This window comes from Anomaloglossus baeobatrachus, chromosome 5 (assembly GCF_048569485.1).
Source record: "Anomaloglossus baeobatrachus isolate aAnoBae1 chromosome 5, aAnoBae1.hap1, whole genome shotgun sequence".
In the NCBI taxonomy this organism is placed as follows: Eukaryota; Metazoa; Chordata; class Amphibia; order Anura; family Aromobatidae; genus Anomaloglossus; species Anomaloglossus baeobatrachus.
The window spans coordinates 530,031,796-530,055,260 of record NC_134357.1 but is presented as its reverse complement, the minus strand read 5'-3'; the positions used below and the strand labels follow the sequence as shown (position 1 = coordinate 530,055,260).

At 46.4% G+C, this 23,465-nt stretch overlaps 2 protein-coding genes across 2 annotated transcripts in view; both read right to left on the bottom strand.

The window, feature by feature from the left end:
• LOC142312148 (gastrula zinc finger protein XlCGF53.1-like) overlaps positions 1 to 18,663 on the bottom strand; it is a 29,415-nt gene extending 10,752 nt beyond the window's left edge. The window contains exons 1-5 of the mRNA XM_075351050.1: positions 18,621 to 18,663; positions 787 to 918; positions 478 to 657; positions 280 to 403; positions 99 to 196 (exon numbers count right to left, since the gene is read on the bottom strand). Coding sequence (XP_075207165.1) covers positions 99 to 196; positions 280 to 403; positions 478 to 657; positions 787 to 858 — 474 coding nt within the window. The 5' untranslated portion in view covers positions 859 to 918; positions 18,621 to 18,663. The remainder of the gene's footprint in view (positions 1 to 98; positions 197 to 279; positions 404 to 477; positions 658 to 786; positions 919 to 18,620) is intronic.
• The window catches only part of LOC142312160 (uncharacterized), an 85,651-nt gene that overhangs the window by 11,998 nt on the left and 50,188 nt on the right, over positions 1 to 23,465 (bottom strand). The window lies entirely within an intron of this gene.

Genomic DNA, 23,465 nt, shown 5'->3' with positions numbered 1-23,465 from the left:
AACATATAATACTGGAGGATAAAACAAGACTGAGCACAAGACCTTCACAGCCATCTACACATCATAGGGGGATTTCATGGCACCTTCTCTCCATCTACCTGATGATCCTGAGGAACATCGGGATCTTCTTGTTTACAGTCCTGTGGTAGAAGAGGATGGGGACATCTCTCTGGTGTTTTCCTCTTACTCGACAGAACTAAAGGAAACACATACAGGGACTGAATTCATTCTTTACATCCAGATAATTATAGGCCGTGTGTATTTAGTCCTGTCTATTACCTGGTGATGTGAGGGGCTGGGGATCCTCCATCATGACATCCTTGTATAGATCTTTGTGTCCTTCTAAATACTCCCACTCCTCCATGGAGAAATAGACGGTAACATCCTGACACCTTATAGGAACCTGACACATACAATGATACCGTCATCCCCCCGATCCCTTCATAGCGGTACTGTATAATGTCCCAGCAGTGTCACCTCTCCAGTCAGCAGCTCAATCATCTTGTAGGTGAGTTCTAGGATCTTCTGGTCATTGATGTCCTCATGTATCAGAAGGTGAGGTGGAGGCCCCGTGATTGGGCTCAGGGGTCTTCCCCATCCCTCAGACACAGGGGCCTGACAGCGCTCACTAGAGGTCTTCTTCACTACTGTGTAATCCTGGATATGGAGAGACACATTAATAAATCTCACTACAGACATTTCCAGAGTCCTCACCTCTCCAGTTCTGTCCATCTGTTATTCCCATAGATAACAATGATGCAATGTGATGTCATCAGAATCTCTCACCTCTCCAGTAAGCCGGAAGAGGATCTCTAGAGTGAGGTGTAATATCCTCTCCGCCATCTTGTCCCTTTCCATCCTTGATAAGTCAATCTTACATAGAAGATCTACAGTGAGAAGATCAGATATTGTAGGGACCTGATTGGGAAGATCAGAAAAACCAACATCATAAAGAACTCCATATAATAATTCAATCACCGGAGATAATGGGGGAAACATGAGGAGACATAATGTGTAGATGTTGTACTTAAATGGGACAAAGTCAGTTTGTCCCATTTAAGCAAAGAAACAACAAAGCGCTCAGTATAGAATAACAGCAATCACTCAAAGAATAAATACAACCTCACCCACCCCTATATAGCCCATGCAAAAGCGAGCAGAAAGTAATTAAACCGGGTTTTAAGACCAATAGAACTTACAAGGATTCCAAACAGTAAAGGGTGTAAAATATCTACAAAGAAAATCCTACATAAACCTACTTAAATGATAATGGCATGACTAAGGGGTACTTCTCACATAGCGAGATCGCTAGCGAGATCGCTGCTGAGTCACGGTTTTTGTGACGCATCAGTGACCTCATTAGCGATCTCGCTGTGTGCGACCCTGAGCAGCAACCTGGCCCCTGCTGTTAAATCGCTGCTCGTTACACACAGTGCTGGTTCATTTTTTGGACGTTGCTCTCCTGCTGTGAAGCACACATCGCTGTGTTTGACATCAAGAGAGCAACGATCTGAATGTGCAGGGGGGCGGCGTCTGGAAGCTGCCGACGCTGGTAACCAAGGTACACATCGGGTAACCAAGCAAAGCCCTTTGCTTGGTTACCCGATATTTACCTTGGTTACTAGCGTACGCCGCTCTCAGGCTGCCAGTGCTGGCTCCCTGCACACGTAGCCAGAGTACACATCGGGTAAATAAGCGAAGTGCCTTGCTTATTAACCCAATGTGTACCCTGGCTACGAGTGCAGGGAGCCAGCGCTAAGCGGTGTGCGCTGGTAACCAAGGTAAATATCGGGTAACCAAGCAAAGCATTTTGCTTAGTTACCCGATATTTACCTTGGTTACCAAGCGCAGCATCGCTTCCACGCGTCGCTGGTGGCTGGTCACTGGTCGCTGGTGAGATCTGCCTGATTGACAGCTCACCAGCGACCATGTAGCGACGCACCAGCGATCCTGACCAGGTCATATCGTGGTCGGAATCGCTGGTACGTCGTTTAGTGAGACAGTACCCTAATACATACAGGATAAAGGTGGACAAGGTGCATATAACCTGACCTAATATCTGCCCGGATGTCGATCCAAAACCCCATATAAAAGTCTATGGGGACCCGAATCATGTGCTTTAAAAATGGTGGTAGAAAAGACCAGGAGGATTGGAACAGGCACATTATACTTACCAGTATTCACGTGATTATAATACTTCTTCCAGGTCCGCCTATTAACCTCATACATATTCACTGCTTCCCCCGCCCACCAGCAGTCCCGGTGTCTGTGATTGGTTGTGGTCAGACCGTGCCCCCACCCTGTGTGACAGTGTGTCTGAATGCTTGTCTCACAGGGCCATGCTAACATGCTAAGGGGGAATAAAAATTCAATCACTCTTCATAAAACCCTATAACAAGTATAATCTAGAAGAGTATATATGAACAAACTGCTGGGTGGGCCTGATCTGGTATTTCCATATTCTGCTAATTGGTTTAAGTGGTTTTGTGGCTCATTTTTACTAAAGTTTCTTGTATCAACACCCTCTGAAGATGTTCAAGATCCATGGTGGACACTGCAGTAGAGGTGAGTGCAGCGCCCAGCTCTCTGTTCCCACACCAGCACCGCTCCACAGCTTCTATGATTGTCCTAAAATAATTGTGATCAGAGTGTGGCGCTGGTGTTTCTCACTTCTACCTCCGCCCCCCTTTCCCATTTAGGAGATGTGATAGATGGAAGCAGAGAGCTGGCGCTGCACTCACGTCACACAAACATTTGTTGATATTTTCTTGCTACAAATATTGGACGGATAATAATAATTTGGTTTTATCTTTTTCCTGCACAAACTCTTGCTGTAGCGTGTAATATTATCTTGTAGATTCCCTTGAAGTTGTCTCCTTTCTAGGGCCTGAAAAGGACAGACTGCATTGAACAGTGGTGCCACTTGTGCAGGTCTAGGCCGCTGAGGAGCCGCATTAATATCAGTGTCACCATACAGCAGTAATGCCGATCACATCCCATATATACAGCGTCTCCATACAGCAGTAATGCCGATCACATCCCATATATACAGCGTCTCCATACAGCGGTAATGCCGATCACATCCCATATATACAGCGTCTCCATACAGCGGTAATGCCGATCGCATCCCATATATACAGTGTCTCCATACAGCAGTAATGCCGATCACATCCCATATATACAGCGTCTCCATACAGCAGTAATGCCGATCACATCCCATATATACAGCGTCTCCATACAGCAGTAATGCCGATCACATCCCATATATACAGCGTCTCCATACAGCGGTAATGCCGATCACATCCCATATATACAGCGTCTCCATACAGCGGTAATGCCGATCACATCCCATATATACAGCGTCTCCATACAGCAGTAATGCCGATCACATCCCATATATACAGCGTCTCCATACAGCGGTAATGCCGATCACATCCCATATATACAGCGTCTCCATACAGCGGTAATGCCGATCACATCCCATATATACAGCGTCTCCATACAGCGGTAATGCCGGTCACATCCCATATATACAGCGTCTCCATACAGCGGTAATGCCGATCCCATCCCATATATACAGCGTATCCATACAGCGGTAATGCCGGTCACATCCCATATATACAGCGTCTCCATACAGCGGTAATGCCGATCACATCCCATATATACAGCGTCTCCTCATCTCACAGAGGCGGCAGATTCTTATGTTTCCACAGAATCAGAGGAAAAGGCACAAAACCTTCCGATTCCAAGAAATTACCGACAACAAACACCAAAATAGTCTCAGCACTAAAGGGGTTAATATGGCCTACACCCAGTAATTTTTTTTTTTTTTTTTATAAAACCTTTCAGGTTAAGATAGAGTGTCCACCATAGCCCTGTGCTCCCATAGGAAGACAGCATATGGTCATGTCTTAACCCTTTAGTGACGGAGCTAATTTTCACCTTAATGACCAGACCAAATTTTGCAATTCTGACCAGTGTCACTTCATGAGGTTATAACTCTAGAACGCTTCAACGGATCCCGGTGATTCTGAGATTGTTTTTTCGTCACATATTGGACTTCATGTTAGTACCAAATTTAGGACAATATTTTTTGTGTTTATTTATGAAAAAAATTGAATATTGGCAAAAATTTTGAAAATTTAGCAATTTTCAACTTTTGAATTTTTATACCGTTAAACCAGAGATTTCTGTGACACAAAATAGTTAATAAATAACATTTCCCACATGTCTACTTTACATCAGCACAATTTTGGAAACAAAATTTTTTTTTGTTAGGAAGTTAGAGGGGTTCAAAGTTCATCAGCAATTTCTCATTTTTACATCAAAATTTACAAAACCAGTTTTTTAGGGACCACATCACATTTGAAGTGACTTCAATAGGCCTAGATGACAGAAAATACCCAAAAGTGACACCATTATAAAAACTGCACCCCCCAAAGTACTCAAAACCACATTCAAGAAGTTTATTAACCCTTCAGGTGCTTCACATGAACAAAAGCAATGTGGAATGAAAAAAAGCAAAAATTAAATTTTACCTAAAAATGTTGCTCTAACCCAAATTTATTCACTTTTAGAAGAAATAACACAACAAAATGGACCTCAAAACTTGTTCCCCACTTTCTTATGAGCGCGCCGATACCCCACATGTGGTCAGAAACCTCTGTTTGGACAAATGGGAGGGCTCGGAACAGAAGGAGCAATATTTGAATTTTGGAAAGCAAATTTGGCTGAAATAGATTGCAGGCACCATGTTGCATTCACAGGTCCGCTAAGGTACCTAAACAGAAGAAACCCCTCACAAGTGACACCATTTTGGAAACTAGACCCCTCAAGGCTTCTATCTAGGGGTATAGTGAGCATTTTAGATCCACAGGTACTTCACAGATTTTGTTAACGTTACGTTGTCATATTGAAAATTTTAATAATTTTCTCAAAAATGTTGCTTTAGCATCAATTTTCTCACTTTTTCAAGAGGTAATTCCAAAAATTTGACCTCAAGGTTTGTTAACCACTTTTTTATGAGCGCGGTGATACCTCACATGTGGTCTGAAACCTTTGTTTGGACAAATGGGAGGGCTTGGAACGAAAGGAGCAATATTTGAATTTTAGAAAGGAAATTTGGCTGAAAAAGATTGTGGGCACCATGTCGCATTTGGAGGTCCCCTAAGGTACCTAAACAGCAGAAACCCCGCACAAGTGGCCCCATTTTGGAAACTAGGCCCCTCAAGGAATTTATCTAGATGTTTGGTGAGTACCCTGAACCCTCAGGTGCTTCACAGAATTTTATAACGTTGAGCCATGAAAAAAAAAATAAAATTTTACCACAAAATTGTTATTTCAACCAGGTAGCTTTTTTTTTTTACAAGAGTAAAAGGAAAAAATTCAGCATAACATTTATTGTGCAATTTCTCCTGAGTTTGGCGATACCTTATATGTGGTGGAAATCAACTGTTTGGGCGCATGGCAGGGCTCGGAAGGGAAGGAGTGCCATTTGACTGCAAAATTGGCTGGAATCAATAGCGGACGCCAGGTTGCATTTGGAGAGCCCCTGAGGTGCCTAAACAGTGGCGGTCCCCCACAAGTGACTTCATTCTGGAAACAAGACACCTCAAGGCTTTTATCAAGGTGTATAGTGAGCAGTTTGAATCCACGAGTACTTCACAGAATTTGATAAGCTTAGGTTGCCATATTGAAAATTTTCATTTTTTTCACAAAACTGTTGCTTTAGCATCAAATTTCTCACTTTTTCAAGAGACAACAACAAACCGTGGACCCCACAGGTTGTTATCCAATGTCTTATGAGCACAGGGATACCCCACATGTGGCCAAAAACCTCTGTTTGGATAAATGGGAGGGCTTGGAATGGAGGGAGCACCATTTGAATTCTGGAAAAGTTGAAATAAATTGCGCGCACCATGTCACATTAGCAGGGCCCCTTGGGTACCTATACATCAGAAAACCCCCACAAGTGACCCCATTTTGGAAACTGGATTTTATTCAGGAGTATAGTAAGCATTTTGAATCCACAGGTACTTCACAAAAATGTTGCTGTAGCAACAAATGTCTCACTGTTAGGCTCTGTGGCCATGATCCAGCGACACGGCATCTAGTACACAGTGTCAGCCTTCCTGCAGAGATGTGAGTGTTGTCCACGGGAGAACGCAGCTGCCCATGCCCACGATTTGGGTTCAGGCCGCTGTGGAGCTCTATGCTACCTGCAGAGAACACTCATCTCCGCAGCATAAATTGACATGCTGAGGCTCGGGAAGCTGCGCCACAGGTCGGTTTATGCTGCGGAGAAAAGAAGCACATTGGGCATGGGATTTCTAAAAATCCTTCCACTGTGCTTCTACTGCACAACGCAGCATTATGGACACAGGGAAAACACTCTGCGCCCAAAACGCTGCAAACCCTGATTGTGGGCACACAGCGTAAAATGCTACAATGGATGAATGGATAGATGTCAAACAAATATAACGTCCCATTCCCCTGCATATTCTAAGCTGGCGCCCTTTAGTGCCTTTCATGTGGCACTAAAGGGTGCCTAGCCTTGTATTTAGCCCCCCAAAAAATTAATAATTAAAATAAACGACGTGGGGTCCCCCCTATTTTTGATAGCCAGCTAGGGTAAAGCAGACAGCTGTAGCCTGCAAACCACAGCTGACAGCTTCACCTTGGCTGGTGATCAATTTGGAGGGCTCCCCAGGCGTTTTTTTTTAAATAAAAAAAAAAAACGTGGGGTCCCCCCCAAATTAGATCACCAGCCAAGGTGAAGCGGACAGCTGGGGTCTGGTATTCTCAGGGTGGGAAGAGCCATGGTTATTGGACTCTTCCCAGCCTAAAAATAGCAGGCCGCAGCCGCCCCAGAAGTGGCGCATCCATTAGATGCGCCAATCCTGGCGCTTCGCCCCAGCTCATCCCGCGCCCTGGTGCGGTGGCAGACGGGGTAATATATGGGGTTGATACCAGCTGTAATGTCACCTGGCATCAAGCCCTGGGGTTAGTGATGTCACGGCATCTGAACAGATACCCGACATCACTAACCCAGTAAGTAATAGAAAAAAAAAAGACAAAAAAAAAATTTATTTGAAAAAACACTCCCCGAAACATTCCTCTTTTACCAATTTATTGAAAATAAAGAAATTCCGGTTGCTGTAATCCATTTTGGAGGTCCCGCGCCGACTCTGGATCTTCTAGAATATGGGGGGCACGTTCAGGGAACGTATCCCCCATTTTCTGGAAGAGCAAGCTCTCCATGAGCAGTGTGGGTGCAGTAATCTGAGAATACTGCACTCACACTGCCCCGGTCCAACCTAGGGCAGAGTGACCTGCAGTAACCTCATTCCAGAATATGAGGGGCACGCTCACAGAACGTACCCCCCATTTTCTGGAACAGCAGCCTCTCCATGTGAGGAGTGTGGCTGCAGATCACTGCACTCACCCTCCCCCGGTCCACAGTGGAGCCTGTGCATCAGCGACGTCAGCAGGATCCCTGCTTGCAGGGATCCAGCTGACAGCCGCTGTCTGCGCATGCGCCGCCAGCATTGAAGAAGGAGGCGGCGATCGCGGGCCCGGAGCGGCAGACAGGTAACGTATAACCGGGGGCTTGGGGGGGGGGGGGGGGGGGGGGTGACCTAGTGGGACCTGGGGACACCTTTCTGCCGCATGTGACGTGTCACATGCGGCAGAAAGAGCAGAATGAAGGCGGCCGCGCGCTATGCGCCGCCATCTTCCACGCTCCGGAGGGGGGAGGGGGGTGGTGGCTCTGGAGAACCGGAGGGGGCTCCGGTGACCAGAGGGCTCCGGTGGACCGGAGGAGGGGTCAGGGGGAGGACATTTCCCTCCGATCTGAAATGTTTGATCATTTCAGATCGGAGGGAAATGACTGCAGAGCCGGCGCCGGCGGCAGTTTTCTGTGCGCTTCGGCGCCATTTTGGATGTCCGGTGGGGGTAGGGGTGGGGGTGGGGGGACTCTCCGGTACCGGGGGCTTTGGGGGCACTAGGGGGTTAGATTTCTTTCTCATCTGACATGTTTGATCATGTCAGATGAAAAAGAAATCAGTTTTACCGGCCATTTCTTTTTTTTTCATGTGTTCGTCGGTATACGGTGTATACCGGCGATCACATGGTCGGGGTCCAAAAAAAAACACCCCGATTCATAATCTGGGGGGTCTCAGCTACCCCCGGTAGCTGAAACCCCCGAGATTTTCGGTCGCTGGGGGGCGCTACAGGGTTTTTTCGGGCCACCGCTTTAAAGCGGCGGAACAGAATAAGTACCCTGTTTTGCCGCCGCTTTAAGTCGTACGGCCGTCGTTATGAGGTTAATCATCATATAAGGTTTTCCTTTAATTCAGTGTCATCACAAAAGAAAAACCATAACTGTTACAAACTTATAACCATGAAATCCAAATACACAAATCACACAAATATCTGTTTCCACTTCAAAAACTTCCACATCCCCTCTGCATCCAGTCCTCTCTCCAAATCATACTTATAATAGAAATGCAATTTCTCTAAGATCATACTGACGCAATCAGTCACCTCAATCACCTCCTCCTTATACACATACAGATTTCTACAATTCCAGAGCACTTCCTTCACACAAGCCACAAATATCCACAACAATCTATCCTCCGTCCTATTTAATTTACATAACCCAAACATAATAATCTTATAAATCAGACACTGTATCCCAGTCAATTCCATACATAGCCCACTCATCTTATTCCAGACATCCTTAGCAAAGTTACATGACCACAACACATGACCCACCTCCTCATCACTTCCACACCGCTCTCTTGGACACCGTTCAGACACAGCCAACCCCTTTCTTTTCTGCACGCTCCTCACCGGCAGCACCCCATGCAAAGACATCCACACAAAATCCTTCTGTTTATTAGACAAGTCACAACGCTCCAATTTTTGCCAGACATCTTCCGCTTCTGCGGACTTTAACCCTGCAATCACGCACATCATATCATTCATACACATTCTCTTAGTCAAAACCCTCTTGTTAAGAAAGCTCAACATAGACATTTTCTCCAGATGAAATTTTTTGATAAAGGCTTCCACCCTCAAATACCACAGCGGACACAGAAAGGCAATTGGCTTACTATTGTCCTGAAAAGACCATTGTAGTCGATTGGCCATAGTGCCGGCCAAATATCTGGCCATACTAGCAGCTTTAGTTTCCTTAGCAAATAAAGTTATTAAAAACCTAATGCAATTTAACCCAATATAAACCTCCAGGTTAGGGAAACCCAAACCCCCATTCCTTCTACTTTTCAAGAGAATCTCTCTTTTAGCTTTCTCTATGTTACTACCCCATAGAAATATAAACAATAATCTATTTATACGCCTAAAAAAGACACGGCGGAGGAAACACCAACGCCAAATACATAATCATAGGCAATATTACACTTTTAATGACCAATATTTTCCCTGTGAAGTATAATTCACGCAGCCTCCAAAAATCCAATTTCCTCGCTATCTTACCACTCATTACATCCCAACTTTTCTCACCTTTCAATTCCTCATCCAAACTAACACCCAGCACCTCAATACCCTCATTCACACATTCCATATCCACATCCCTCACCTCCTGAGGACTAAAAAGAACCTTAATTTTACTTTTCCCCCAATTAATTTTGAAACCAGACGCAATACAAAATAATTTCACCAACAATTTCACCCTTTGCAAATCACACTCAGAGTCACACAACACACACACACATCATCCATGTAGCCCACAGCCTTCACGACCTTACCATCACTACCTGGAACCAAAAACCCTTTCACCACCTTATCTTGCCTAATCAATTGTAACAGAGGTTCTAACACACAAATAAATAAAATAGGAGAAAGTGGACAACCTTGTCTAACACCAGACAAAATCCTGAAAGGTTCTGTGAAAAAACCATTCACCTGCACCACACTCTGAGCACCTTCATACAAACACGCAATCAATCCAACCAAACGCTCAGGAAAACCCATTCTAATCAACACACCAAACAAAAACAAATGGGCCACTCGATCGAACGCTTTCTCAAAATCCAATGCACACACAATTATACTTTTCTTCCTATTCTTACAGTCCTCAATCACATCTCTCACCAGGCACACATTGTCATGTATCCTACGCTTGGGCACCGCACAGACCTGTTCCTCACCTATCACTGAAGCAACCACCTCCTTCATTCTACTTGCCAGAATTTTTGCATAGATTTTATAATCTGCATTCAATAAAGTTATGGGTCTCCAATTCACCAAACTCCTCTTATCCCCCTTTTTATAAAGTAAAACCACCAATCCTCTCTTCATAGAGTCCGGCATCTCCTTCCCTGTGAATAAGAATTTCACCACCTCCAAGAATTCTTTACCCACAACGTCCCAGAACTTGACATAAAAGTCACACGGTATCCCGTCATGCCATGGGAACTTGTTCTTAGGTGATTTGCTTATCACATCATGGAGTTCCCCCATAGTAATATCATCCAGCAACCTAAGCCCTTCATCCTCATCCACAAAGTTCTTCACCACCTGCAGAAACTCATTCTCCCTCCCCATCTCACATTCCTTCACATCATACAACTCTCTATAAAATCTTGCCACTTCTTTTATCACACCTTCTCCACGCACTTCTTCACCTTCCTCATTCAGCAAAATTCTCATATCTTTCTTCCCTCCACACATTTTCTTAAAGAAAAATCGAGTACATTTCTCATTCTGCTCTTTGATTTTCACTCGAGAGCGGAACACAATCTCTCGACCTTTCTCAGTTATCCAGTCATTCACCTCTTTCTGCGCTCCCTGCAACTCTTTCTCCACACACATACCAAACGATTTACACCTACGCAGAAAAGCAATGCGTCTATTAAAGCGGGTAAAGGCCAATCTTCTCTGTTTAGCCCTGGTGCAACCAACTTTCCGAAAGAAACCGCGTATCCTACATTTAACCCATTCACACCATTGCAAAATATCACCAAAATCATTTTTCTGCCTCACCCATCCAGCAAACCTCATAGCAAACATTCTTGTAACCCTTTTATCCCCTAGCACACTCACATTCATTCTCCACCTACCCCTTCCATAAGAAAACTCATCCACCTCAAACACTCCCATCAAACATTCATGATCAGAAAAACACACTCTCTCTTGGACATAGTTAGTACAGTAAATTTCATCTGAAAGGAAAAAATAATCCAGCCGGGAGTCCGTGCGACCATCCGCGGCATGATAAGTAAAGGGTCCCGGTTTAGTAGTCACTGCATCCTTTAAGGAAAAATCTTTCATTATCTTATTCCACAAAATACCTGTTGCATCCACCTTGTTTTCACAGGCACTTGCTCTTGCAGATTTGGAAAATACACAATTAAAATCTCCTACCACAAAAACAGGAACTTTACCGTGTAAAAACGAAATTAACTTCTGAAATAACAAAAGACGGTCATGTTTGTCCACATTTGCGTAAATGCATATGAGCCTGAAGTCCCATCCATGATAGCACAAAGAAACCAGCACACATCTTCCTTCTTCAATCACGGTGTATTCCTTGACAGAAATGTCCTTATTTTGTATCAACACCTCAATGCCATCATTCCTATTCAAAGCAGAAAAAGACCAGATAGAGTCTCCATATTTCCACTCACTTTTCTTGGGAAGTTTCTTTAATCCACACTCTTGTACACAGACAATATCACTGCCCTTTGAGGCCAAAAAATCCAATACCACTGTGCGCCTAGGCAAAGAGGTAAACATACGCACATTTTGTGATAGGATCCTTAGTTGTAACACCATAGAGGTATAGGTTTATGGGAACCAAAGAGGGGAATAAGAAACCGCATTCAAGCAGGTGCAGAGCATTCACATTACGACGGATCTTCAAGCATATCCTCCAGGAGAGCCACCTTGCCGTCCTCCAAAAAACCCACACTGGGAGATATAGGATTAACTGCAGAAAGCGCCTCAGATTGCAACTCGTCCCCCAAGTCAGGAGACAATATAGCATAAGGATTATGTGTTTCTATAGGAGGCGCATGAACCCTTGCCAATAGATTACTCCTTAACCTCTTCACAGATTTATGAGACATTTTATTTTTGTCCAGCACCTTCTTAAAAATAGCACTGCTCTCTGCCCTGGGCATCCTGGCTTCCTCCTTCTCCTCTGGAGACACAGAAAAAGTATACATACTAGGGCTCAAGGGAGAAACAGGCTCAGGGCTCAGAAACTCCTCAATCAGCTCTGCAGGCGTGAGATCCACAGAAGAAGCAGGCAGTGGCACACTAGGAGTTTCTGGCACCACACCCAATGGCTCTGCACACACAGAGGGCTCTGCCACCCCCAATAGGGCGTCCACCTTGGGAAGGTCAATGTCCACCAACATGGCTTGCTTCTCTATCTTGGGAAGATCAACTACCACAGCCCCCATTACAGACACAGCTGGCACCTCAGACACCTGGGGGTTAACAGCGACATTCTCCAGAGCTGGGGTTTGCTTCACAGCCTTATCCTTGTCTCTGCGCCTCACAAACTGAGATCTCTCCAAAAATGACTGGCGATGCAAGCCAGGGCAAGACCTACAAGTGTGATCTCCTGCACCACAGATATCACACATAGGGGAAAAGGGACACTCCGAGGCTTCATGCCCCACTTGTTTGCAATTCCTGCAGGCTACACCTGCCTCGCAGTTATCAGCCACATGTCCATATTTGAAGCATTTCCTGCAAAAAGAAGGCTGCCCAGGATAGAAGAGATAGCCTCTATCTCCCCCAATGGAAAAATTCCCAGGAGGGTGCATTATTCCACCAATGTTCTCCGGATCTTGTTTAAAACGCACCCAGAATTTTATGTTCCCATTAAACACCCCAAACCTATTTTTCTGCTTAATGCCTCCTTTAACAGATGAGCAATATCTGGCCAAAAACGCTCTAATCATGGCTATTTCTACAAAAGGGTTGTACATATGGACGGTGATGGGCCTCTCCACATTAGAAAAAAGTGGTTTCACCAGGATAGACTGCAGAAACTCGTGCGCCTGGTTCTCTCTCAGCAGCTGGTAAAAGTTGAGGCAGTCCTCCTCCGTGTAAAAGGAGATGTCAAATCTACCGGCCTTCGCAAATTCCTGGATGCAAAACACCTTGTCTAGGTCCACTCCGGCCAGCCCCATCACCACATTCCTGACAATGTACTCCAGCCCAATATCCGTCCTGTCATCCTCCACCACCTCCAACCGCACAGTATTCTTAATAGCTGCCATTTCTAAAGTGCCCAAGGCACGGGATCACTCCTCCTCAACCCGGAACCCTACTGGGCAAGAACCCCCTGGCCCAGCCCAGGTCCCAGCATGTGCAGCAGACGCCACACACACCAGGACAATGGAGCTAATTCCCCCAGAGAGCCTGAGCCCAGTAATTTTTTTTTTTTTTTTTTTTTTATAAAACCTTTCAGGTTAAGATAGAGTGTCCACCATAGCCCTGTGCTCCCATAGGAAGACAGCATATGGTCATGTCTTAATCATCATATAAGGTTTTCCTGTAATTCAGTGTCATCACAAAAGAAAAACCATAACTGTTACAAACTTATAACCATGAAATCCAAATATACAAATCACACAAATATCTGTTTCCACTTCAAAAACTTCCACATCCCCTCTGCATCCAGTCCTCTCTCCAAATCATACTTATAATAGAAATGCAATTTCTCTAAGATCATACTGACGCAATCAGTCACCTCAATCACCTCCTCCTTATACACATACAGATTTCTACAATTCCAGAGCACTTCCTTCACACAAGCCAAAAATATCCACAACAATCTATCCTCCGTCCTATTTAATTTACATAACCCAAACATAATAATCTTATAAATCAGACACTGTATCCCAGTCAATTCCATACATAACCCACTCATCTTATTCCATACATCCTTAGCAAAGTTACATGACCACAACACATGACCCACCTCCTCATCACTTCCACACCGCTCTCTTGGACACCGTTCAGACACAGCCAACCCCTTTCTTTTCTGCACGCTCCTCACCGGCAGCACCCCATGCAAAGACATCCACACAAAATCCTTCTGTTTATTAGACAAGTCACAACGCTCCAATTTTTGCCAGACATCTTCCGCTTCTGCGGACTTCAACCCTACAATCATGCACAGCATATCATTCATACACATTCTCTTAGTCAAAACCTTCTTGTTAAGAAAGCTCAACATAGACATTTTCTCCAGATGAAATTTTTTGATAAAGGCTTCCACCCTCAAATACCACAGCGGACACAGAAAAGCAATTGGCTTACTATTGTCCTGAAAAGACCATTGTAGTCGATTGGCCATAGTGCCGGCCAAATATCTGGCCATACTAGCAGCTTTAGTTTCCTTAGCAAATAAAGTTATTAAAAACCTAATGCAATTTAACCCAATATAAACCTCCAGGTTAGGGAAACCCAAACCCCCATTCCTTCTACTTTTCAAAAGAATCTCTCTTTTAGCTTTCTCTATGTTACTACCCCATAGAAATATAAACAATAATCTATTTATACGCCTAAAAAAGACACACGGCGGAGGAAACACCAACGCCAAATACATAATCATAGGCAATATTACACTTTTGATGACCAATATTTTCCCTGTGAAGGATAATTCACGCAGCCTCCAAAAATCCAATTTCCTCGCTATCTTACCACTCATTACATCCCAACTTTTCTCACCTTTCAATTCCTCATCCAAACTAACACCCAACACCTCAATACCCTCAGTCACACATTCCATATCCACATCCCTCACCTCATGAGGACTAAAAAGAACCTTAATTTTACTTTTCCCCCAATTAATTTTAAAACCAGACGCAATACAAAATAATTTCACCAACAATTTCACCCTTTGCAAATCACACTCAGAGTCACACAACACACACACATCATCCATGTAGCCCACAGCCTTCACGACCTTACCATCACTACCTGGAACCAAAAACCCTTTCACAACCTTATCTTGCCTAATCAATTGTAACAGAGGTTCTAACACACAAATAAATAAAATAGGAGAAAGTGGACAACCTTGTCTAACACCAGACAAAATCCTGAAAGGTTCCGTGAAAAAACCATTCACCTGCACCACACTCTGAGCACCTTCATACAAACACGCAATCAATCCAACCAAACGCTCAGGAAAACCCATTCTAATCAACACACTAAACAAAAACAAATGGGCCACTCGATCGAACGCTTTCTCAAAATCCAATGCACACACAATTATACTTTTCTTCCTATTCTTACAGTCCTCAATCACATCTCTCACCAGGCACACATTGTCATGTATCCTACGCTTAGGCACCGCACAGACCTGTTCCTCACCTATCACTGAAGCAATCACCTCCTTCATTCTACTTGCCAGAATTTTTGCATAGATTTTATAATCTGCATTCAATAAAGTTATAGGTCTCCAATTCACCAAACTCCTCTTATCCCCCTTTTTATAAAGTAAAACCACCAATCCTCTCTTCATAGAGTCCGGCATCTCCTTCCCTGTGAATAAGAATTTCACCACCTCCAAGAATTCTTTACCCACAATATCCCAAAACTTGACGTAAAAGTCACATGGTATCCCGTCATGCCCTGGGGACTTGTTCTTAGGTGATTTGCTTATCGCATCATGGAGTTCCCCCATAGTAATATCATCCAGCAACCTAAGCCCTGCATCCTCATCCACAAAGTTCTTCACCACCTGCAGAAACTCATTCTCCCTCCCCATCTCACATTCCTTCACATCATACAATTCTCCATAAAATCTTGCCACTTCTTTTATCACACCTTCTCCACGCACTTCTTCACCTTCCTCATTCAGCAAAATTCTCATATCTTTCTTCCCTCCACACATTTTCTTAAAGAAAAATCGAGTACATTTCTCATTCTGCTCTTTGATTTTCACTCGAGAGCGGAACACAATCTCTCGACCTTTCTCAGTTATCCAGTCATTCACCTCTTTCTGCGCTCCCTGCAACTCTTTCTCCACACACATACCAAACGATTTACACCTACGCAGAAAAGCAATCCGTCTATTAAAGCGGGTAAAGGCCAATCTTCTCTGTTTAGCCCTGGTGCAACCAACTTTCCGAAAGAAACCGCGTATCCTACATTTAACCCATTCCCACCATTGCAAAATATCACCAAAATCATTTTTCTGCCTCACCCATCCAGCAAACCTCATAGCAAACATTCTTGTAACCCTTTCATCCCCTAGCACACTCACATTCATTCTCCACCTACCCCTTCCATAAGAAAATTCATCCACCTCAAACACTCCCATCAAACATTCATGATCAGAAAAACACACTCTCTCTTGGACATAATTAGTACAGTAAATTGCATCTGAAAGGAAAAAATAATCCAGCCGGGAGTCCGTGCGACCATCCGCGGCATGATAAGTAAATGGTCCCGGTTTAGTAGTCACTGCATCCTTTAAGGAAAAATCTTTCATTATCTTATTCCACAAAATACCTGTTGCATCCACCTTGTTTTCACAGGCACTTGCTCTTGCTGATTTGGAAAATACACAATTAAAATCTCCTACCACAAAAACAGGAACTTTACCGTGTAAAAATGAAATTAACTTCTGAAATAACAAAAGACGGTCATGTTTGTCCACATTTGCGTAAATGCATATGAGCCTGAAGTCCCATCCATGGTAACACAAAGAAACCAGCACACATCTGCCTTCTTCAATCACGGTGTATTCCTTGACAGAAATGTCCTTATTTTGTATCAACACCCCAATGCCATCATTCCTATTCAAAGTAGAAAAAGACCAGATAGAGTCTCCATATTTCCACTCACTTTTCTTGGGAAATTTCTTTAATCCACACTCTTGTACACAGACAATATCACTGCCCTTTGAGGCCAAAAAATCCAATACCACTGCGCGCCTAGGCAAAGATGTAAACATACGCACATTTTGTGATAGGATCCTTAGTTGTAACACCATAGAGGTATAGGTTTATGGGAACCAAAGAGGGGAATAAGAAACCACATTCAAGCAGGTGCAGAGCATTCACATTACGACGGATCTTCAAGCATATCCTCCAAGAGAGCCACCTTGCCGTCCTCCAAAAAACCCACACTGGGAGATATAGGATTAACTGCAGAAAGCGCCTCAGATTGCAACTCGTCCCCCAAGTCAGGAGACAATATAGCATAAGGATTATGTGTTTCTATTGGAGGCACATGAACCCTTGCCAATAGATTACTCCTTAACCTCTTCACAGATTTATGAGACATTTTATTTTTGTCCAGCACCTTCTTGAAAATAGCACTGCTCTCTGCCCTGGGCATCCTGGCTTCCTCCTTCTCCTCTGGAGACACAGAAAATGTATACATACTAGGGCTCAAGGGAGAAACAGGCTCAGGGCTCAGAAACTCCTCAATCAGCTCTGCAGGCGTGAGATCCACAGAAGAAGCAGGCAGTGGCACACTAGGAGTTTCTGGCACCACACCCAATGGCTCTGCACACACAGAGGGCTCTGCCACCCCCAATAGGGCTTCCACCTGGGGAAGGTCAATGTCCACCAACATGGCTTGCTTCTCAATCTTGGGAAGATCATCTACCACAGCCCCCATTACAGACACAGCTGGCACCTCAGACACCTGGGGGTTAACAGCCACATTCTCCAGAGCTGGGGTTTGCTTCACAGCCTTATCCCTGTCTCTGCGCCTCACAAACTGAGATCTCTCCAAAAATGACTGGCGATGCAAGCCAGGGCAAGACCTACAAGTGTGATCTCCTGCACCACAGATGTCACACATAGGGGAAAAGGGACACTCCGAGGCTTCATGCCCCACTTGTTTGCAATTCCTGCAGGCTACACCTGCCTCGCAGTTATCAGCCACATGTCCATATTTGAAGCATTTCCTGCAAAAAGAAGGCTGCCCAGGATAGAAGAGATAGCCTCTATCTCCCCCAATGGAAAAATTCCCAGGAGGGTGCATTATTCCACCAATGTTGTCTGGATCTTGTTTAAAACGCACCCAGAATTTTATGTTCCCATTAAACACCCCAAACATGTTTTTCTGCTTAATGCCTCCTTTAACAGATGAGCAATATCTGGCCAAAAACGCTCTAATCATGGCTATGTCTACAAAAGGGTTGTACATATGGACGGTGATGGGCCTCTCCACATTAGAAAAAAGTGGTTTAACCAGGATAAACTGCAGAAACTCGTGCACCTGGTTCTCTCTCAGCAGCTGGTAAAAGTTCAGGCAGTCCTCCTCTGTGTAAAAGGAGATGTCAAATCTACCGGCCTTCGCAAATTCCTGGATGCAAAACACCTTGTCTAGGTCCACTCCGGCCAGCCCCATCACCACCTTCCTGCCAATGTACTCCAGCCCAATACTCGTCCGGTCATCCTCCACCACCTCCAACCGCACAGTATTCTTAATAGCTGCCATTTCTAAAGTGCCCAAGGCACGGGATCACTCCTCCTCAACCCGGAACCCTACTGGGCAAGAACCCCCTGGCCCAGCCCAGGTCCCAGCATGTGCAGCAGACGCCACACACACCAGGACAATGGAGCTAATTCCCCCAGAGAGCCTGAGCCCAGTAATGGGGAATCTCCACATACCTCCTCCTGCAGAGCCGCACACTAGAGGTTTGGCTGCTCTGTGCTTACAGGACCTGTGATGATGTCACATGGAGGGGAGGAGTCAGGGGTCACATGATCAGCTCCTCAGTGTATGCAGGACTCTGCTGTGCTGGATGTCATGGGGCTGGATGAGGGGAAGTTTATGTGTGGGGTCAGGAGGGGTTTACAGTGTGGATGTAGCAGAGCCGTGTGTGTACGAGGTGTACGGAGCCGCGTGTGTACGAGGTGTACGGAGCAGAGCCGCGTGTGTACGAGGTGTACGGAGCAGAGCCGTGTGTGTACGAGGTGTACGGAGCAGAGCCGTGTGTGTACGAGGTGTACGGAGCAGAGCCGTGTGTGTACGAGGTGTACGGAGCAGAGCCGTGTGTGTACGAGGTGTAGGGAGCGGAGTCGTGTGTGTACGAGGTGTAAGGAGCGGAGCCGTGTGTGTACGGAGCAGAGCCGTGTGTGTATGAGATGTACGGAGTGGAGCCGTGTGTGTACGAGGTGTACGGAGCAGAGCCGTGTGTGTACGAGGTGTACGGAGCAGAGCCGTGTGTGTACGAGGTGTACGGAGCAGAGCCGTGTGTGTACGAGGTGTACGGAGCAGAGCCGTGTGTGTACGAGGTGTACGGAGCAGAGCCGTGTGTGTACGAGGTGTACGGAGCAGAGCCGTGTGTGTACGAGGTGTACGGAGCGGAGCCGTGTGTGTACGAGGTGTACGGAGCGGAGCCGTGTGTGTACGAGGTGTACGGAGCGGAGCCGCGTGTGTACGAGGTGTACGGAGCGGAGCCGCGTGTGTACGAGGTGTACGGAGCAGAGCCGTGTATGTACGAGGTGTACGGAGCAGAGCCGCGTGTGTACGAGGTGTACGGAGCAGAGCCGCGTGTGTACGAGGTGTACGGAGCAGAGCCGTGTGTGTACGAGGTGTACGGAGCAGAGCCGTGTGTGTACGAGGTGTAGGGAGCGGAGTCGTGTGTGTACGAGGTGTAAGGAGCGGAGCCGTGTGTGTACGGAGCGGAGCCGTGTGTGTATGAGATGTACGGAGTGGAGCCGTGTGTGTACGAGGTGTACGGAGCAGAGCCGTGTGTGTACGAGGTGTACGGAGCAGAGCCGTGTGTGTACGAGGTGTACGGAGCAGAGCCGTGTGTGTACGAGGTGTACGGAGCGGAGCCGTGTGTGTACGAGGTGTACGGAGCGGAGCCGTGTGTGTACGAGGTGTACGGAGCGGAGCTGTGTGTACGAGGTGTACGGAGCGGAGCCGTGTGTGTACGAGGTGTACGGAGCGGAGCCGTGTGTGTACGAGGTGTACGGAGCAGAGCCGTGTGTGTACGAAGTGTACGGAGCAGAGCCGTGTGTGTACGAAGTGTACGGAGCAGAGCCGCGTGTGTACGAGGTGTAGGGAGCGGAGTCGTGTGTGTACGAGGTGTAAGGAGCGGAGCCGTGTGTGTACGAGGTGTGTGTACGAGGTGTGTGTACGAGGTGTACGGAGCAGAGCCGTGTGTGTACGAGCTGTACAGAGCAGAGCCGTGTGTGTACGAGGTGTAAGGAGCAGAGCCGTGTGTGTACGAGGTGTACGGAGCAGAGCCGTGTGTGTACGAGGTGTACGGAGCAGAGCCGTGTGTGTACGAGGTGTACGGAGCAGAGCCGTGTGTGTACGAGGTGTACGGAGCAGAGCCGTGTGTGTACGAGGTGTAGGGAGCGGAGTCGTGTGTGTACGAGGTGTAAGGAGCGGAGCCGTGTGTGTACGGAGCAGAGCCGTGTGTGTATGAGATGTACGGAGTGGAGCCGTGTGTGTACGAGGTGTACGGAGCAGAGCCGTGTGTGTACGAGGTGTACGGAGCGGAGCCGTGTGTGTACGAGGTGTACGGAGCAGAGCCATGTGTGTACGAGGTGTACGGAGCGGAGCCGTGTGTGTACGAGGTGTACGGAGCAGAGCCGTGTGTGTACGAGGTGTATGGAGCAGAGCCGTGTGTGTACGAAGTGTACGGAGCAGAGCCGCGTGTGTACGAGGTGTAGGGAGCGGAGTCGTGTGTGTACGAGGTGTGTGTACGAGGTGTACGGAGCGGAGCCGTGTGTGTACGAGGTGTACGGAGCAGAGCCGTGTGTGTACGAGGTGTAGGGAGCGGAGTCGTGTGTGTACGAGATGTGTGTACGAGGTGTACGGAGCAGAGCCGTGTGTGTACGAGGTGTACGGAGCAGAGCCGTGTGTGTACGAGGCGTACGGAGCGGAGCCGTGTGTGTATGAGGTGTACGGAGCAGAGCCGTGTGTGTACGAGGCGTACGGAGCGGAGCCGTGTGTGTACGAGGCGTACGGAGCGGAGCCGTGTGTGTACGAGGTGTACGGAGCGGAGCCGTGTGTGTATGAGGTGTATGGAGCGGAGCCGTGTGTGTAAGATGAGTGCGGTGATGTGTACGCAGGACGCAAGTGGAACCGCGTGTATGTAATTCGTGCGAAGCGGAGCCACGTGTGTTCGCCACATGCGGAGCCACGTATGTATAGCATAAACGAAGCAGCGTGTGTACACAGCAGAGCTGCATGTGAACAACGTGTACGGAGTGGAGCCGTGTGTGTGATGTGTGTCACGTCCTCACTGGGGCTAGGGGTGACCACTACAAGACCGCCTGCTCTATCCAACACAATTACAGGCCGCAATGTTCATCTCCCACTAGGGAATAATCCCCCCAGACTACCCCCACTAGGTTTTGGCTCAGGAGCTTGCACTCTTAGGCTATGTGCGCACTAGAAATGTGAAGTTTCTCAAGAAAATTTCTTGAGAAACTTCTGCCAGTGAAAGATTTCCGGACCTGCGGAAAAAATCCGCACCAAATCCGCATGCGTTTTTGCCGCGGATTTGCCGCGGATTTGCCGCGAATTTGCCGCGAATTTGCCGCGGATTTACCGCGGATTTACCGCAGGTTTGTCCCTGCAATAAATAATAAAGATAATCGATAGACAGATAATGGATAGAGGGAAAGATGGATAGATGAATAGATAGATAGATAGAGGGATAGATAGATGAATAGATAGATAGATAGATAGATGAATAGATAGATAGAGGGATAGATAGATAGATAGATAGATAGATAGATAGATAGATAGATAGATAGATAGATAGAGGGATAGATGGATAGATAGATAGATAGATAGATAGATAGATAGATAGATAGATAGATCGATAGATGGATAGATAGAGGGATAGATAGAGGGATAGATAGATAGATAGATGAATAGATAGATAGAGGGATAGATGGATAGATAGATAGATAGATAGATAGAGGGATAGATAGATAGAGGGATAGATAGATAGAGGGATAGATAGATAGATAGATAGATGGATAGATGGATAGATGAGAAAAACCTATATAATGTTCCACCTCCCTGCATTTTCTAAGCTGGCACCCTTTAGTGACTTTCATGTGGCACTTAGGCTACTTTCACACCTCCGGTTTTTGCTATGCGGCACAATCCGGCACTTTGCATGAAAATCGCAACCGGTTTTTTTTGCTGCCGGTTGCGATTTTCCTGCATAGACTTTAATTAGTGCCGCATTGTGCCGCATGGCCTTGCGTTCCGTCTGTTTTTTGCCGCATGCGGCAGATGTAGCCGATGCGGCGGCCGGATGGAACGTTGCCTGGCACGTTTTTTCGTGCGGCAAAAAAAAACCGCATCGCGCCGCATTCGGCCGATGCGGCACATTTTTCAATACATGCCTATGGCGGCCGGATGCGGCGCGATGCGGCAATAACCGCATCCGGCCGCCGCATGCGGTTTTTGCCACTGCGCATGCTCAGTAGCATGCCGCAAGCGGCAAAAAACGGACTGGCCGCAAAGGAAAAACCTATGCAAAGGATGCGGTGTTTTCACCGCATCCGTTGCATAGCTTGCACAGCCGGATTGAGCCGCAGAGCTCAAGCCGGATGTGTGAAAGTAGCCTAAAGGGTGCTTAGCCTTGTATTTAGCCATAAAATAAATAAATAATTAAAAAAAAATGACGTGAGGTCCCCCCATTTTTTGTAGCCAGCTAGGGTAAAGCAGACGGCTGCAGCCTGCAGACCACCGCTGGCAGCTTCACCTTGGCTGATAATCCAAAACAGTGGGCACCCCACGCTGTTATTTTAAATTATATAAATAATTTAAAACAAAAAACGTGGGGTCCCCCCCATATTGGATCACCAGCCAAGGTAAAGCGGACAGCTGGGGTCTGATATTCTCAGACTAGGGAGGTCCACTGTTATTGGACACTCCCCAGCCTAAAAATAGCAGGCCGCAGCCGCCCCAGAAGTGGTGCATCCATTAGACGCGCCAATCCTGGCGCTTTGCCCCAGCTCATCCCGCGCCCTGGTGCGTTGGCAAACGGGGTAATATATGGGGTTGATGCCAGATGTGTAATGTCACCTGGCATCAAGCCCTGGGGTTGGTGAGGTCAGGCGTCTATCAGATACCCGACATCACCAACCCAGTCAGTAATAATTAAAAAATAGACAACAAAAAAAGTTTTATTTGAAAAAACACTCCCCAAAACATTCCCTCTTTAACCAATTTATTGAAAAGAGCACAATCAATTCCACGTCCGGCGTAATCCAATAAGGGGGGGGGGGGCACGGCGATCCATACCATAGTCGCTGTCCCAGTCAATGAAAAACAGAATGTTCCCCATTGGCTGGGAGAGCAATGCAGTGACCTGAGCTAACATCAATAGGTCAGCTCAGGTCACTGCAGGGGATGACGAGCGCTGCCATCAGGAGCATAGATGAGATCATTACCTTCTGTGATCATCTCCTGTACTGCTGACGTCAGCGCTGTCACTGACTTATCGCGAGAGCCCGTGACGTCACCGCTAG